Source organism: Colossoma macropomum, unplaced genomic scaffold (assembly GCF_904425465.1).
Source record: "Colossoma macropomum unplaced genomic scaffold, Colossoma_macropomum, whole genome shotgun sequence".
NCBI lineage: Eukaryota > Metazoa > Chordata > Actinopteri > Characiformes > Serrasalmidae > Colossoma > Colossoma macropomum.
Window position 1 is genome coordinate 18,469,344 of NW_023494791.1, and position 13,630 is coordinate 18,482,973.

The 13,630-nt window shown below is 40.0% G+C and overlaps 1 protein-coding gene across 1 annotated transcript in view; it reads right to left on the reverse strand.

Annotated features, from left to right (window-relative positions):
• Positions 1 to 644: 644 nt before the first annotated feature.
• unc5b (unc-5 netrin receptor B) overlaps positions 645 to 13,630 on the reverse strand; it is a 63,463-nt gene continuing 50,477 nt past the window's right edge. The window contains exons 7-17 of the mRNA XM_036574236.1: positions 12,628 to 12,792; positions 11,000 to 11,032; positions 8,392 to 8,586; positions 7,663 to 8,028; positions 6,871 to 6,958; positions 5,982 to 6,150; positions 5,237 to 5,476; positions 4,972 to 5,121; positions 4,467 to 4,631; positions 4,040 to 4,218; positions 645 to 3,324 (exon numbers count right to left, since the gene is read on the reverse strand). Of these exons, the coding sequence (XP_036430129.1) occupies positions 3,159 to 3,324; positions 4,040 to 4,218; positions 4,467 to 4,631; positions 4,972 to 5,121; positions 5,237 to 5,476; positions 5,982 to 6,150; positions 6,871 to 6,958; positions 7,663 to 8,028; positions 8,392 to 8,586; positions 11,000 to 11,032; positions 12,628 to 12,792 (1,916 nt within the window). The 3' untranslated portion in view covers positions 645 to 3,158. The remainder of the gene's footprint in view (positions 3,325 to 4,039; positions 4,219 to 4,466; positions 4,632 to 4,971; positions 5,122 to 5,236; positions 5,477 to 5,981; positions 6,151 to 6,870; positions 6,959 to 7,662; positions 8,029 to 8,391; positions 8,587 to 10,999; positions 11,033 to 12,627; positions 12,793 to 13,630) is intronic.

The following is a 13,630-nucleotide window of genomic DNA, read 5'->3' on the forward strand; positions in this document are numbered from 1 at the left end:
AGGGCAAGACAAGCAGTTGTCAGTAACAAATGCTAAAAAATCCCTGTGGGCACTTTATCAACATGAGGCTCAGGCCAGAATCTTCCAATCTACCTTAAGCAAGCTCAGTAAAGGTAAACCTTACATTCAATTCCGTTGCGTTCCTTCTTGTACTTTCTAGAGCTGCAGTTTACTGCTCGTTAATCTTTATCATGATATTGGACTTGCCAATATCGTTTAGGGCTGCAATATGCAAATGAGACTCCAAAAAAAATCACATATCATTTATTGCTTTAAACATCCAGCCCAAATCTCAGATGACCCAGATGAGCTTTAGGTGTTTTATAAAGCCGTTTAAAAGATCAAATGTAAATAACTTAGGTCAAAATAATACAGGCTAATGGTTGACCCTGTTATTTCAATGTTTCACAAATGTTATTTTAATATATTGAAATGACAAGATCTAGCAATATATTAGCAATATGGAATTTTGTCCATGCCGTGTAAGACAAATATCTGCTTTTATTAATGAATAGCCTGCATTTTTACTGAACTCAAATAAAAAAAAAAACTTCCCATATAGCCCCCCCCCATCAAAACAGAAACACATCTTTCTTGTTAAACTAGGAAATATAATTTATTGCATAAAAATTATATTTAGTTACAGTAAGAAGGCTAAACTTTTATGTACAATAGAACTTTAAAAAGGTCTGAGCTCTGGTCCAACCTCTTGAAGAATTACATCTGAACAAAATGGGATCAATTTTATCCTCAAGGGTGCTCCAGGGAATAGCAACCAACATCCAGAAAGAAAGGGTTTTCCCGATCTCAGGAAGCCTGAAGAGAATCCAGCTCATGTCTCATACCTGAATGACCACCAGAGGCTGCGTCTGGGCTGGGAAAAGGTTACGCTCAAAGGTGCATCCTGAGCCAAAAGGCTACACATGCTTACGATTCCTTTGTAGTCTTCATCATCTCAATTGCCAGTGATTTTTCTTGTGTGGAGGTGCTAATTAAGTCCTCCTCATAAACTATGTTTACTGTGGCCTTTTCATATTGATGATGACATGCCTCCACACTGCTCAAGTGAGGCACAGAGCACACGGAACCCTGTCATAAGCCCTCTCCCAGGAGTCATTTTGTATTGTTTGTTGCTGCTGAGGGGCTTTTGAGAACCTTTTTGCCCCTAAGCCCTGCTACAGCATATGCCAGTAGTACAAGAAGAAAATAATTCCCAATCTTATACTTACACATCAAACAGAAAACTTAAAGAGGTCTGCAAATTCACTTGTGTTTGTACTTGCATAGAACTTACAAAGACATAAAAAAGAAATAGCTACAAAATGATGAGGCCCATTTAACAAGCACACATTCAATAGCACACACATACGCGCACACACACACATGTGCAGAGCTAGAATCACTCTTTCAGAGAAATGGACAGATACTGCTTGTATTTTCTTCTGGATATCTGAACACTTTTACAAAGAAAGGGTTATGAAAAATGAAAAGAAGTATGCTTATGATGCAGCATCAAAAAACATATGCTTCAAAAATGACAGCATGGACAAGTGATGATAAAAGGCCCATGATAGCCATGGCTGTTGGTTTCACACTACAGTAACATTTCTAACCCACAGTCAGAGTGGGCGAATGTGACAAACTGCAGTCAAAAGAGCAGCCATGCCATTTCAAAAGGCTACATTTTATAACTTAACAGAAGGCCTACAATTGGCTGACCTTAGAATCTGAACAGTGATTAATGCCACCAGATGAGTTACAATAGTTCTGTGCTCTTTCCAAAACCATCACTTCAATCTAGCGTTCACATTCTTTTCACGTCTGCTTCAATGGCTAAAATGACAGTTTTACTCATGACTTATTATACAGCATTTAGAAAAGCTGACCACAAAACATGAACTCCTTTAAGCACATTAAGACCACTCCCTGCTGATCTGCCTGCCAATAGAAATGTAATGCAACAGCAGTCAAGCACAGATGCAAAACAGTAATAGAACAGAAACAACAAGGAGTGAAAGAAACAACGATCCACTAATATGGACAATAACTTAAAAAAGTGCGTTCCCTATAGGAAACTTTTGTTGGAAAGCTCTTCTTCTGCATTATATATGATGGACTGAAGAGAAGATTTATTTAAGAGCAACCAAGATACTACGGTTCATAGAAGTTTTAGACCAAAGGAGAAAAGGACAATCCAGTAAATACAATTCGGTCCTCTAACAAAGACATCTGTCTGCTAATCCAGCCAACACGAAAAGGTTTTTGCGAAACAGGTGAAGGAATTTTTCAGGTTCACCGTAGCCTTTTCTTGATATGTTGTAAATGAAAATGACTGAGAATGAAACTCTGGCAGTCACCTTGTTTGTGTTGATGGGTGACCTTATTTAGTAATTAGATCGGCTGTTTATGGATTGTTTTTCCAGACACAGATTTAGCCTAGTCTTAGACTAAACTGCAGTGCCGGTGGTTAATCACCACTGGAAATGAATTTTAGTCTCACTTTAGGATTGGGCATAATGTGTATGCCCCTTTGGGGCTTGAGACACCACTCAGAATGAGTTTGTGCATAGCTGCTTGATGATGACTTCCAGTGATCACTAGAAAACAAAGCTTGAGGATATTCAATTATGCACTTTCACACTGGGCTTCCAGCATGTACAAACCTGGTAGTGGGTGTGTGTGTTAGGGGAGGGGTTGTAAAAGACAATGACGCATGTAAAATTAAGATAGGGGAAAAGCCTCCTTGGATCATGAGCTTATATGTATGGTTTACACAGGCATATAACATTTGAAACCTTGCCACATGGATCAGGATTTGAAAAAAAATCTTGATCTACTCCAAACGACACCACTGATTTCTGGTTTACCAGTGGTGCCCAATGGTGTGACTCCATTTGCTACAGCTGAACACAGCAGTGTATGTCAGACTGGGAGTTCATCCAGCCAGTGGCAGCCAGCCTCATGTGCTTGGGCACAGCGTCCTCTGGGGTTCTGTACGCACACACTGGGGTTGAGGTAATATAGGCAAGTCATCATGGCGTGTGGGAACAAGGTTTGTGCACTGGATGTAGTTTCCTCATGCCCATCCACTGGCATTAATGGTTGCTTTTATTCATGGTGACGAATTTCTCTTCTTCTCATGCTTTCCGATTACCAAATCAGCAATCCCCATCTGTCGTCATGACAACTAAGACCTCACTCTTGCCCATCTCTTCAAGAGCGGTCGCCAGGGAGACCAGGTCTGCGTCACCCTGGTGACAGGCTTCCCACAGGTCGAGCAGCACACCTGTGGGGCTGGGTTTAGTCGCAAAGTAGTTCAGGTACCTGAGACAGAGACAGGGCACAACAATATGAAGAGAAGGCACCAGATAACTAACTCATGCATTTTTGCAAAATGATACTGTCATCAAAGTATTAATGGGAGACATAAAAATGGAAACACCAAGCACTATGTAAGTAATAAAGTATAACACAATGTTGGACAGCACTCTTCTGTCTTACAATACTGTTACACATGTTTTTCACACTCTCCACTGGGGAAGCTGGATCACTCGACAAGAAAAACAGATTCACTTTCATACTGAACTGCTGGAAGCAACTAGTGTGGGTTTCCTTTGGGTTCTTAAAAAAAAAAAACCCAGAGTACAGTAGGAATAATGCATAACTTCTTGAACTATATTACTGTTTTCCATTGCTCTTAGGTTTTCCATGTTGACTGTTAAATTTCATGCCTCCTTCCTAATAGAACCTTTATTTCTTTAAATCAGGCAACAGTCATTCTGGACACCATCTCTAGGCACAACAAAACCTCCATTTTATAATCTAGCACAACCACCTCTAGTTGGAGCATCCAACTATTTATCTTCTGTCACTATTGTAGATTGCAGTTTTTTAGTATCTCCTTGCAATCTCAGTAATTAAGTTGTTGTTTGCACAATGAATATTCCCTTCTTTTTATTGTGTTTCCATTATTTTGTCAGTCACAGCGCATACACACACACACACACACACATATACACCCTCATGCTTATGTACGCACCTGTCGAAGCCTAAGCTGTGTGCAAGCAGTCTCCAGTCACAGCCACGGGCGCTGGGGGCATCCAGACTGGCACATATCTTTTGGCGAATGGAGACTGGCAGGCGGAAGGCATAAGGGCCTACTTGAGAGGAGGGCAGGCATGTCCCTCCTGCAGGCAATGGCGAATGGGGGGGCAATGTCTGATAGAGAAGCACACAAAACCAAAGACCAATCAGTGACACTTGATTATTTATTTATTTATAATTTTTTTTTTTTTTTTAATAATGGGTTAGCATTTTCATTTTAAGTAAGTAAGGATAAGTAATTCCTTAATAAAACAATAAAACAATACGATCTGTACAATTATCACAGTAGGCATAGTGCAGTTTGGAGCCAATTTAGCACCAATTACACTTTCTAGTAAAACTCTTCCCCCCATTCTCCATACCTCTTGGATGTCAGTGTGCAGCTGGAATATCTGCCCCTCTCCCTCCACCTGTCTGACACAGATTTTGCAGCTAAGCTGAGACACGGCCAGGCTGCCTCTCTCCAGGCTGAAGGTGCAGTGCAGGGGCCGTTGGTTCCCACTCCAGATATGGTAGAATGGGATCTCCTACAACACACAGAAATGATGGACTTAAAAAAAGCAAAACTACATTCTATATATTAGATACGTGTCACATAAATAATATGGATTAGGCTTGTTTGTTCATATTTTTAAAAAGCTATCCAGAGACAGTTACATTATAATAATATTGATTACTCTGCATTGCCTGCCTTGAATATAACAGTAAACAAACAAAGTAGAGTAAAGGCTAAGACATTAAAACTGTAAACCAATTAAATGAATGACACTTTGCCAGAAGAGGTAAAGGTTTACAAAGTAAACTGCAAGCAATAATTTATTTTAATGTGACTGGGAAAATGTGACCCTCTGAAAGACAATCACTTACCTGATACTTGGCAAGAAGTTTGCTCCTCCAATGAGAATGTGGGATGTCATGGATTGACAGCCGCAGGTTATGATAACTGTCCTTAAAGAGAAGCGCTTTGGGATCCTCCAGCAACACTCCGCCAAGACTTCGCTCCAATTCTAACACTTCCTGCACACATTGATTATCAAAAGATTCTTAAAACAAGAAACACAGTCACTGAAATCTGTGAGGCTTTATTTCACTAGTTAGACTTTGAATAAAACAGCAGCTCTGCAAGACTAACCTTCAGGGCATGTGGAGTGTCATGTATGCAGTAGACTCTCAGGCTGTAGTCCAGTGAGAGGCAGGGGGCTCGAGGGGCAAACAGTGCGAGCTGCAGCCTCTTGCAGGCGGGCTGAGGCGGAACTGACTGACCCACTAGCCCATAGGTGCCCAACTGTTCCATCAGAATGTGACAGCTCTGCTCCTCCACCTGCAGGTAGCATGGTGACGACAGACTCTCCTCTCCCACTGTCAGCACCTCCTAGTGACAGGGAGGGAAAACGGCAGAAGGTTATGAATCTCATCTGCGACAAGGTTAGAGTCACTTTTTCACTGGGATGGTATGAAAATTTCTGTCATGGTATTAGTTACTGAAGTATTAATAGTTTTTGGAATTATCACAGTATTGTTAAAATATAGTGAAGATTATTAAAAAGCAATAATACACACTGAAATAATATCACCACATGCATTATAATGATACTATACTTTTTATAGAACCTCTCCTATTTCTTTGAAACATGAAAAATTACCATTTAAATAAAATATTTATCACCAGCAGTACTACTGTTTATTTCTCAGATAACTATGTACATGTGCATTACAAGGAAACCACAGCAGTAGGCTATGAACCTTCATTGTGACTCTGTAAAAATACAGTAATCATTCATCACAGTTACTAAAATTTGAAATGACATGATGATTGTTCGGTTTTCTATTGTATATTATCTTTGAAACTAGTAACTCCATAGCTACTCCCCACTGACCTCCCAGGCTCCTTGGTTGGTCTGAGTCTTTAGGGTGAGGCTCCAGTCAGGGGGCTCCAGCTGGGCGCAGTGGGGTAGAGTGAGAATGACTGGCCGGCTCAACAGCATGCCTGAGGGCCCACAGCTCACCACTGGACTCAGCACTGTCTGACCACCCTCAGATGGTAACCTGACCCAGGCCGCACACAAGTAATGAGCCCACCATTAATGCATGAGTCCATCCATTAAAACAATGCACATTTAAAAAACATTAAGGAACATTTTTAGACAAGACACATTACTACTGCATGTACATCTACATGGCCTAGTTTTGTCCTATACTGTCTAGGCTCTCTCATCATTTCTTAGTCAACAAAATTACTACTACAGTACACTAACTGAGCTCCAGAAAAAGAAATCCAGGACAACTGAAAACACTATCAATATGGTAAGCAGGGCAAGAGATGTAAACGCTACAGAGTACTGAGAGTACAGGCAGAAAGAGATCTTACTCCAGCTAATGCTGGTCTTGAGAATAGACCTTAATGATATATTCCAAAAGAAAAAAAAAACACAACAAAAAGTGTGCCTCAGCAGAAAAGTCTGCACAAATACATCAGTTTAACTGCTTTCATTTCATGTTTGTCTCATTTTCACCTCCCCAGATTTTGAAGTGCTGTCATATAAGCCACAGTGTTTATGCAGTTAAAAACAGCTCTAGTAGGGCTGGAGAGATTTACTGAATTAGGCTGTCTGCAATGGCAACAAGTGAAGCTGTAAATGTCAGCCAAATAGAAACCCAAGCTGTGACAACAAGGAGAGGGGAAGAGAGGGAAGACAGAGGAAAACCAATCAAAGTATCTGCCATAGTATGAACAGTAGAATAATATTTTTAAAGTGGCTGACTTACGTGGTCTTCTCCCATTTGTTAATGATGAGATACATCTCATAGAACTTTCCCTGAGGAATGGTTCCTGGAGGCACCAGTAAGCTCACACCTGAGAGACAGACATAGAGGCATAGATCTAAACATTTTCATCTAGGCGAACTTATTTGAAACTTTTGTAGGCCATTTGTAGAACCTGTCATAGGTCAATTAAGGATGTCCCCAACATTGTTTTTTGCCCCTAGTCCCGATCTGAGAGGTTGGAGGGGGCATTTCTCCTTTTCAAATGTTTTGCTTTTTTGACCATTGATTTTGTGAAATCAATGGTTTCAAAGTATGCTGTTCGACATGTTCATATGAGGTGTTATTGATGTTTTGAATGGCTGTTTCATGAAACAACTGTAGCAGCAGAGTTTCAAATGAATTAAAGGACACTATACATTGTGCAAATCAAGTGTAATGTAGGTTCATGTAGGTTTTTACTGTGTTAAGTCAGTCTAATATACACAAAATAGACCACTCAATTCTTGTAATAGATTATGTTCTTTCTACTGCGTGTGTATTAGGCACTTTAAAATACTTTTACATTGCTGACTTTTGAGCTGCTCACTAACTTATTAACTGTCAATTTATACCACCTCCATCATAGTGATGTAAAGAGAGTGCAATGCGGTAAAATAGGTCTAAAAGTTTCAGAACTGGATACCAGTTCATTAAAATATCCCAGGACTGGCATTGATAACCACATTTCAGATCAGATCGGTACATCTCTGGCAGAAGCTATAGTTTAAAGTGTTCAAAGTGAAAGTGGCTTGCCTGTGTTAGGGATGGCAAGGCGCCCCCCAAGACAGCCAAGCGTGGCACTGGCGCTGTTTCCTGGCTCTCCTGGTAGAGTACGTCCAAGTGTGTCTCTGGGTCCGCTGCCCACTGTCTTCAGACTCATGATCTCTCCATCAGAGGAGCCCGGGCCAGCAGGCAACTCCACAGAGGACATGGTGGAAGAGTCATACACCTTTATTTTCAAGCCAGGCAGGGGGTCCAGCAGGGGGGAGGTGGTCATGGGGATCTTGTGGTGGGAGTCCAGCGTGCTCTGCTGCAGAGAGGAGAAGAGCGGCCCACGGAACGTCCCGGCGCTGGCCGTCAGGTCAGGGGGAGCTGAGGGGTGCAGCAGATGTGGGTTATCTAATGAAGGAGAAAAAGTGTTTCTCTGAAGATAGGGTGGAAGTAAGAGGGTTTTTCAATGTGGTTAAAAAAAGTTATGGCAAAAGCTGCCTAAGGAATGAAAGCATTAAAGAGAGGGAAGGATTTGAAAGTGTGCTCATACAGAAGAGTTCAGGGAGATTAAATGCAGTTGAAGGGAGAGAAAGAGCTCGAGACAGCGGGAGGAATGTGAGTGAGCAGCTGAAGAGGATTAAAAAGCTAAGATACAGCTGAAAGGGAAAAAAAATGAAGCAGTTTATACTGGGTTTGACAGAGTGAGAAGGAGAGGTAATAAGCTATGGAAAGGAATGAGAGCAGGGAAAGAAACAGACAGAGTGATCTCACCTTGTCTTGGTGGTTTGTAGTTGCCAGGGTGGAAGGCCGCAGTCAGGGCAGATGAGGAGTCAGTGATATCGCCACGGAGATGGCGACAGCTGCGGCGGTAGGCCAGGATGCCCACACACAGCACGAGGATGACACACAACAACAGAGCCCCCACCAGCCCTGCATACACTGCCACTCCTGCACCAGAGTCCAGCGCTGAGGCAAAAACAGAATTAGTGTTAAAAAAATCAATGAAAAAAGTGATGTATTGATTTTACTTGATTCAAACTATTCAAACTATTTCCATATTAATGAACTATTACACCCCAAAATTGTGTCTTTCATTTTCACTTGGCAATGATATTGGTGATCTTATCTGTTTTATTCATGTAAAACTTATGTACAAATAACCTTTTGTCAATGTACTGTATACATCGGTGGTTTCCAGTCCTGATGTTATTGTTGAACTGCTCAGCATACACTTGCTAAGCAGACGATATAATGTGTTAACATCTTTGTATCCAGTGTATCGCTTTGTATCTACTTTGACCAAGGTCAAGATGGTGAAGATGGTACTTTAACAGTGACGACTTTTTTTTTATAAATAGGGCAGTTCTTTGCACTAAATGCACATAAATGAACTCTGTAACTGTTTGTGTTTTTTGTTTTGGCTTAGATTACTTAGATGAAGATCTGATCACATTTATGATCAAATTTATGGAGAAATTCAGAGAAATCTAAAAGGTACACAAACTTTCTAGCACCACTGTGTGCTATGTTCTTGTGGCCTGACATGACATGTATTAAAATAATGACAACACAAAAATGTGTTATTAGCACATCATTTTTTAAAAGTTTACTTGCTATAACACACCTAACACAATCAATCAGCTAAGTAACAAGCTCTTCATGAGTTGAAATGGGTGTGTTAGAGCAAAGAAAACACTCAATTGTACAAGGCAAGGTAGCACAATGTACTCCAGAACTACTGCTTTGCATCATCAGTTCTTGTGTTTTCATTAAAGTACTTACACAACTTTCACATCAGTCTCAGGAGATAGCTATCATTTTGAGATATGAACAAATAAGCTGATGGCATGAGCTGATACAACTCTAGCCTGCATTCCTAATTCTTAACCAGCAGGGGGGGAGTCAATAATCCAACTATAATAGTTACATGGTCACATGGTCCCATCTTAACCTCACCAACACACACACACACAGACTACCCCAAAAGAAAAGAAAAAAAAATGGGGCAGAAGGTATGAAAGGAACAAAAACAAAACCATAGAGGAAGAAACAAGGAGATGATGCAAATGAGCAGCAAGTAAATAAAAAAGAAGACAAAAGTAGGCAGAGGTGTTTAACGCTGCCTACATAAAGATGACAAGGGGGCTAAAGGAGCAGTGTAAGAGATGGACAGTGGAGAGGAAGTGAAAAAGAAGAGAAGAAAAAGAGGAGAGAGGATGGCAGCAAGGGGCGAAAGGGCTCACGTGGCAGGACAGAAGCAAATCCGACAGCCGTCATAACTTTTTATTCTAAACGGAGGAGCTGCGAATTAGGTGCATTACTTCTCAGCCTTGCCAGTTTCCAGTGTCACATTGATCTCTGAATATTAGCATCACTGCAGCTGTAAGCTACACTGCTGAATGCAAAAAGCCAGAGAGCTGTGCACTCATTAGCTGCCACATGTCTCAAAGCACTGCTCAATTTCTGAACCAAGCTGGCATATGCATTATATATAACCCTCCCAGTATGTACATATTTATTTTTAATGCATCAATCTGCATGGAAGGTTAATTCAGCCTCTGGAAAAAGTGCTGATATTACAAAGCAATCCAAATCTCGTCAAATGTTTTGATAATTACTTTTCGCCAAAAGAAAAAATGTTTAATTGTAATCCTGCCATTAGTCTTTCAAAGTTCATTAGGCAAGAAATTCGCTCTTAAAAACTGTTCATGCTTATTTTACAACTAAGGCTTCCTTGGCCACTAAAATGTTCTCCTTGTTTCTCTCATTATCCAAGAAATCTATTCTTACAGTGGTTAATGAGTAAGCAGTTAATGTTTATTTTATGACTAAATCCTTCCTAGGTCACTAAAATCACCTTTTGTTGCCTACATTGTGGACAACAGTTAAATGCTGCAGTGCCTCTTACTATAAAAACCATACTGTGGACTTACTGCTGATAGGATTAGCAAATTATCTCCATTTTCCCCTGCTTAAAAGATTGTGCTATTGATATTTTTGCTCTTTTCAAAGCCTGGAGTCACCATCATGGTCTAAAATATATTCTTCCTTGCAGGAAAATTATGCAATGTGGGGGACCATTACAGGATTACACACAGAACAAGGTACAACAGGGCAGTGTGCTGTGAATCCAGCAGTGAGCTAGATTAGACATGACATGAATGCATCGATGCTCTCACGCACACAACCACATAACCACACAACCACACATTGATGCACGTCAATGGGTAATATTGCATGGATACACTTTCACAACCTCTTACATGCAAGCATATGTCTTGCTCACAGACAGACAGACACACACACACTCATACACACATAGTGAAAAATGGACAGACATTTTGTGCAAGAAAATAAGGACATGAAAAAATGAACTTACGATGGGTCGTATGTTCAACAGAAATCTTTTTATCTGTTAGAAAAAAAATAAAGAGGAAAAGTAAGAATGAACATAAAAATGGATGAACCTGTCATGCATTCTGAAGTTTTGAGATGACCACAATGAAAATGAAGCAACAGAAATAAAATGAATAAACAGTAATGTGTAAAATCAAATCAGATTTTTAATACATTTTTAAGACTCCAACAAAGATCTTAATGCAGCATTTTCACGACATGACATTTACTCAAACACAAATCTATTCATGTCCATTTTATTTAAACTGGTTGTTTAAAAATCAAATATGGATATATTCAAGATTTTCAGTTGTTGACTTTTTTTATTTGGTTTTGAGTCATCTAGCCTCTTATCAGTGGTCTGTTTATGACCACAGGAGCAGTGTTGGCTGGATATTTTTGGTTTGTAGACTAATCTGAATTAAATATTGGCAGTGACTCTTTTCAAAAAATATTTAGCCACCATTATAAGAATTGAAGTATGTCCCAATTAATTTTTCACTTTAAAGTCAAGTAAAATATAAAGCAGAACGTGTCCATGATCGTTTACTTTTTAACTAGTCATGATTCATGAGTGAAAACGTCACAGGAGTGTTTTTTATATGGTCTGATACCAGAAAACAACCTTGAACTGCAATAGCCCCTCGCTTATGTTTTACATGCCCATGTTTTCACAAAACACACCAGCACTGGAAATCAAGTTTTCATTTTCCACTGTAAAATGGTACCAAACAGCAGATATTGTTAGCGCTTTGTTATCTTTCAAGAACGTGCCTCACTACTGCCGAGTGTGGCTGTTTTAGAGTAACAGCAACACTGCTTTGGAACTTGTTTGCACTCTGTTTATGCCATAAGAGTCAAAAGACATTTTAAAACATTTCATTACATTTATTTAATTTAATTCTGTCGGAACCCTGACATTATTTTGTAAATAAACTGTATACATAAAATAGTACTGAGTAAACACAAGTAAAAACTGAGCAACCTGGGTCTGCAGGTGAACGAGTAAGTGAGTGTGTGAGGGGCTGCATTATTGATGCTGGAATCTAGTAGTGGAGTCAAAACACATGCGTGTGCCACAAACACACACACACACACACACACACACACGCACACATACAGCTACCCACCCGCTGTGTGTGTTTGTGTACATATCTAGGATTTTATGACTGTATGTGTGTTGAGGTGTCATCAGCTTGGCTCATCCCAAATCAGCCCCTAGGATAACCACTGAGTGTCAAAATGAATCGACTTCATTCCCACAGGTATAATATAGCTGATTTTTCCATTGTCTTGAATTCATCACTCAACTGCCTGGCTCTAAAAATCTCCCCATTTACCTCATTTACCATCTCAGCACTAATCATGTCTCAGCGTGATCGACAGCAAGTGTCCTTAACACAGACACTAACACAGCATGGCCCACTCAACACATATTCACATGACATTCTTCTTTAACACCAGTGTTTTTCACAATGCAAGCTCTAGGCATGTGGCTATACATCTCTAAATGTATGCTAACTGTGAAAGTGATTATAAAACTAATTTTGATTCCGTCTAACTTCCAGCTCTGTGTGCCAGTGTTAGACTATGTTAGATCACGTGACTCACTGCGGGCACACAGTCCCTCGGTGCAGTTCTTGCTCTCCATCATGCTGCCGCTGCAGTGGCGTCCTCCGTTGCGTGGTGGGGGGGCCTGGCACTCACGGCTTCGCCAGTGTGTGCATTCAGTCCCACATGCGGACCACTTTGCCCACTCCGTCCAGCCTCCGTCCACTGGAAAACAACACAGAGTACAATAAACAGCGTGTCTCAGAAAGCACATCATATCTCATAGCACTTCTCAATAAGCTATAAGCATATTGACACTGTCTTAAAAAAAACTCATAACTCCATTTATTTTCATATTTTATGAGAAATGGGCTAAGAGAAATAAAAAAAGTAAATCTTTTAACATGAACAGATGTGAAGAACATGATTTCTTAGCGTAACGTCCTCAATGAAATATTCAGTACCCTACTGCTATTTTGCTTTGTCTTGATGTGTTAATGAGCATGGAACACCGTGCAGGAGGCAATGGGCCAGATTCATAAAACTCAAAAGGGTTAGCATGCTATACTATGCAAATGTGTGGCATGGTAATGAAGCATTATTCATCAAGCCATCATGGCGGCGTTCAACACACAGTTTTCTCCTAACCACTGCAATATTTTTAAACATGTCCTAGGTAAAACCAATCAAATTTGACAAAAATTTTGAGCTACGGATTCTAAGAAAACACGTAAATGGAGCCTACTCTAAATTGCAGAAGTAATTTTAAAAAATAGTAAATAATAGCAAACTATATCAATGTGGTATCAAAATAACGAACTTCTATCCACAAAGTGATGGTGAGACAGAAAAAAATTAAAGTGAAAGCAAAAGCCTCCACAAAAAACTGCATGATAGTTTAGCTTATTTTTAAATCATGACAGATCAGCAAAATTGTATCTTTCCTCAATATATCTATATTTTTATTTAGCTGGCAAAGCCACATTTAAAGCTCTTGTAAAATATCGATATTAAATTCTACATTAAGCCTTCTAAAGCAAATCAGCTTCCTATTCTTACACTC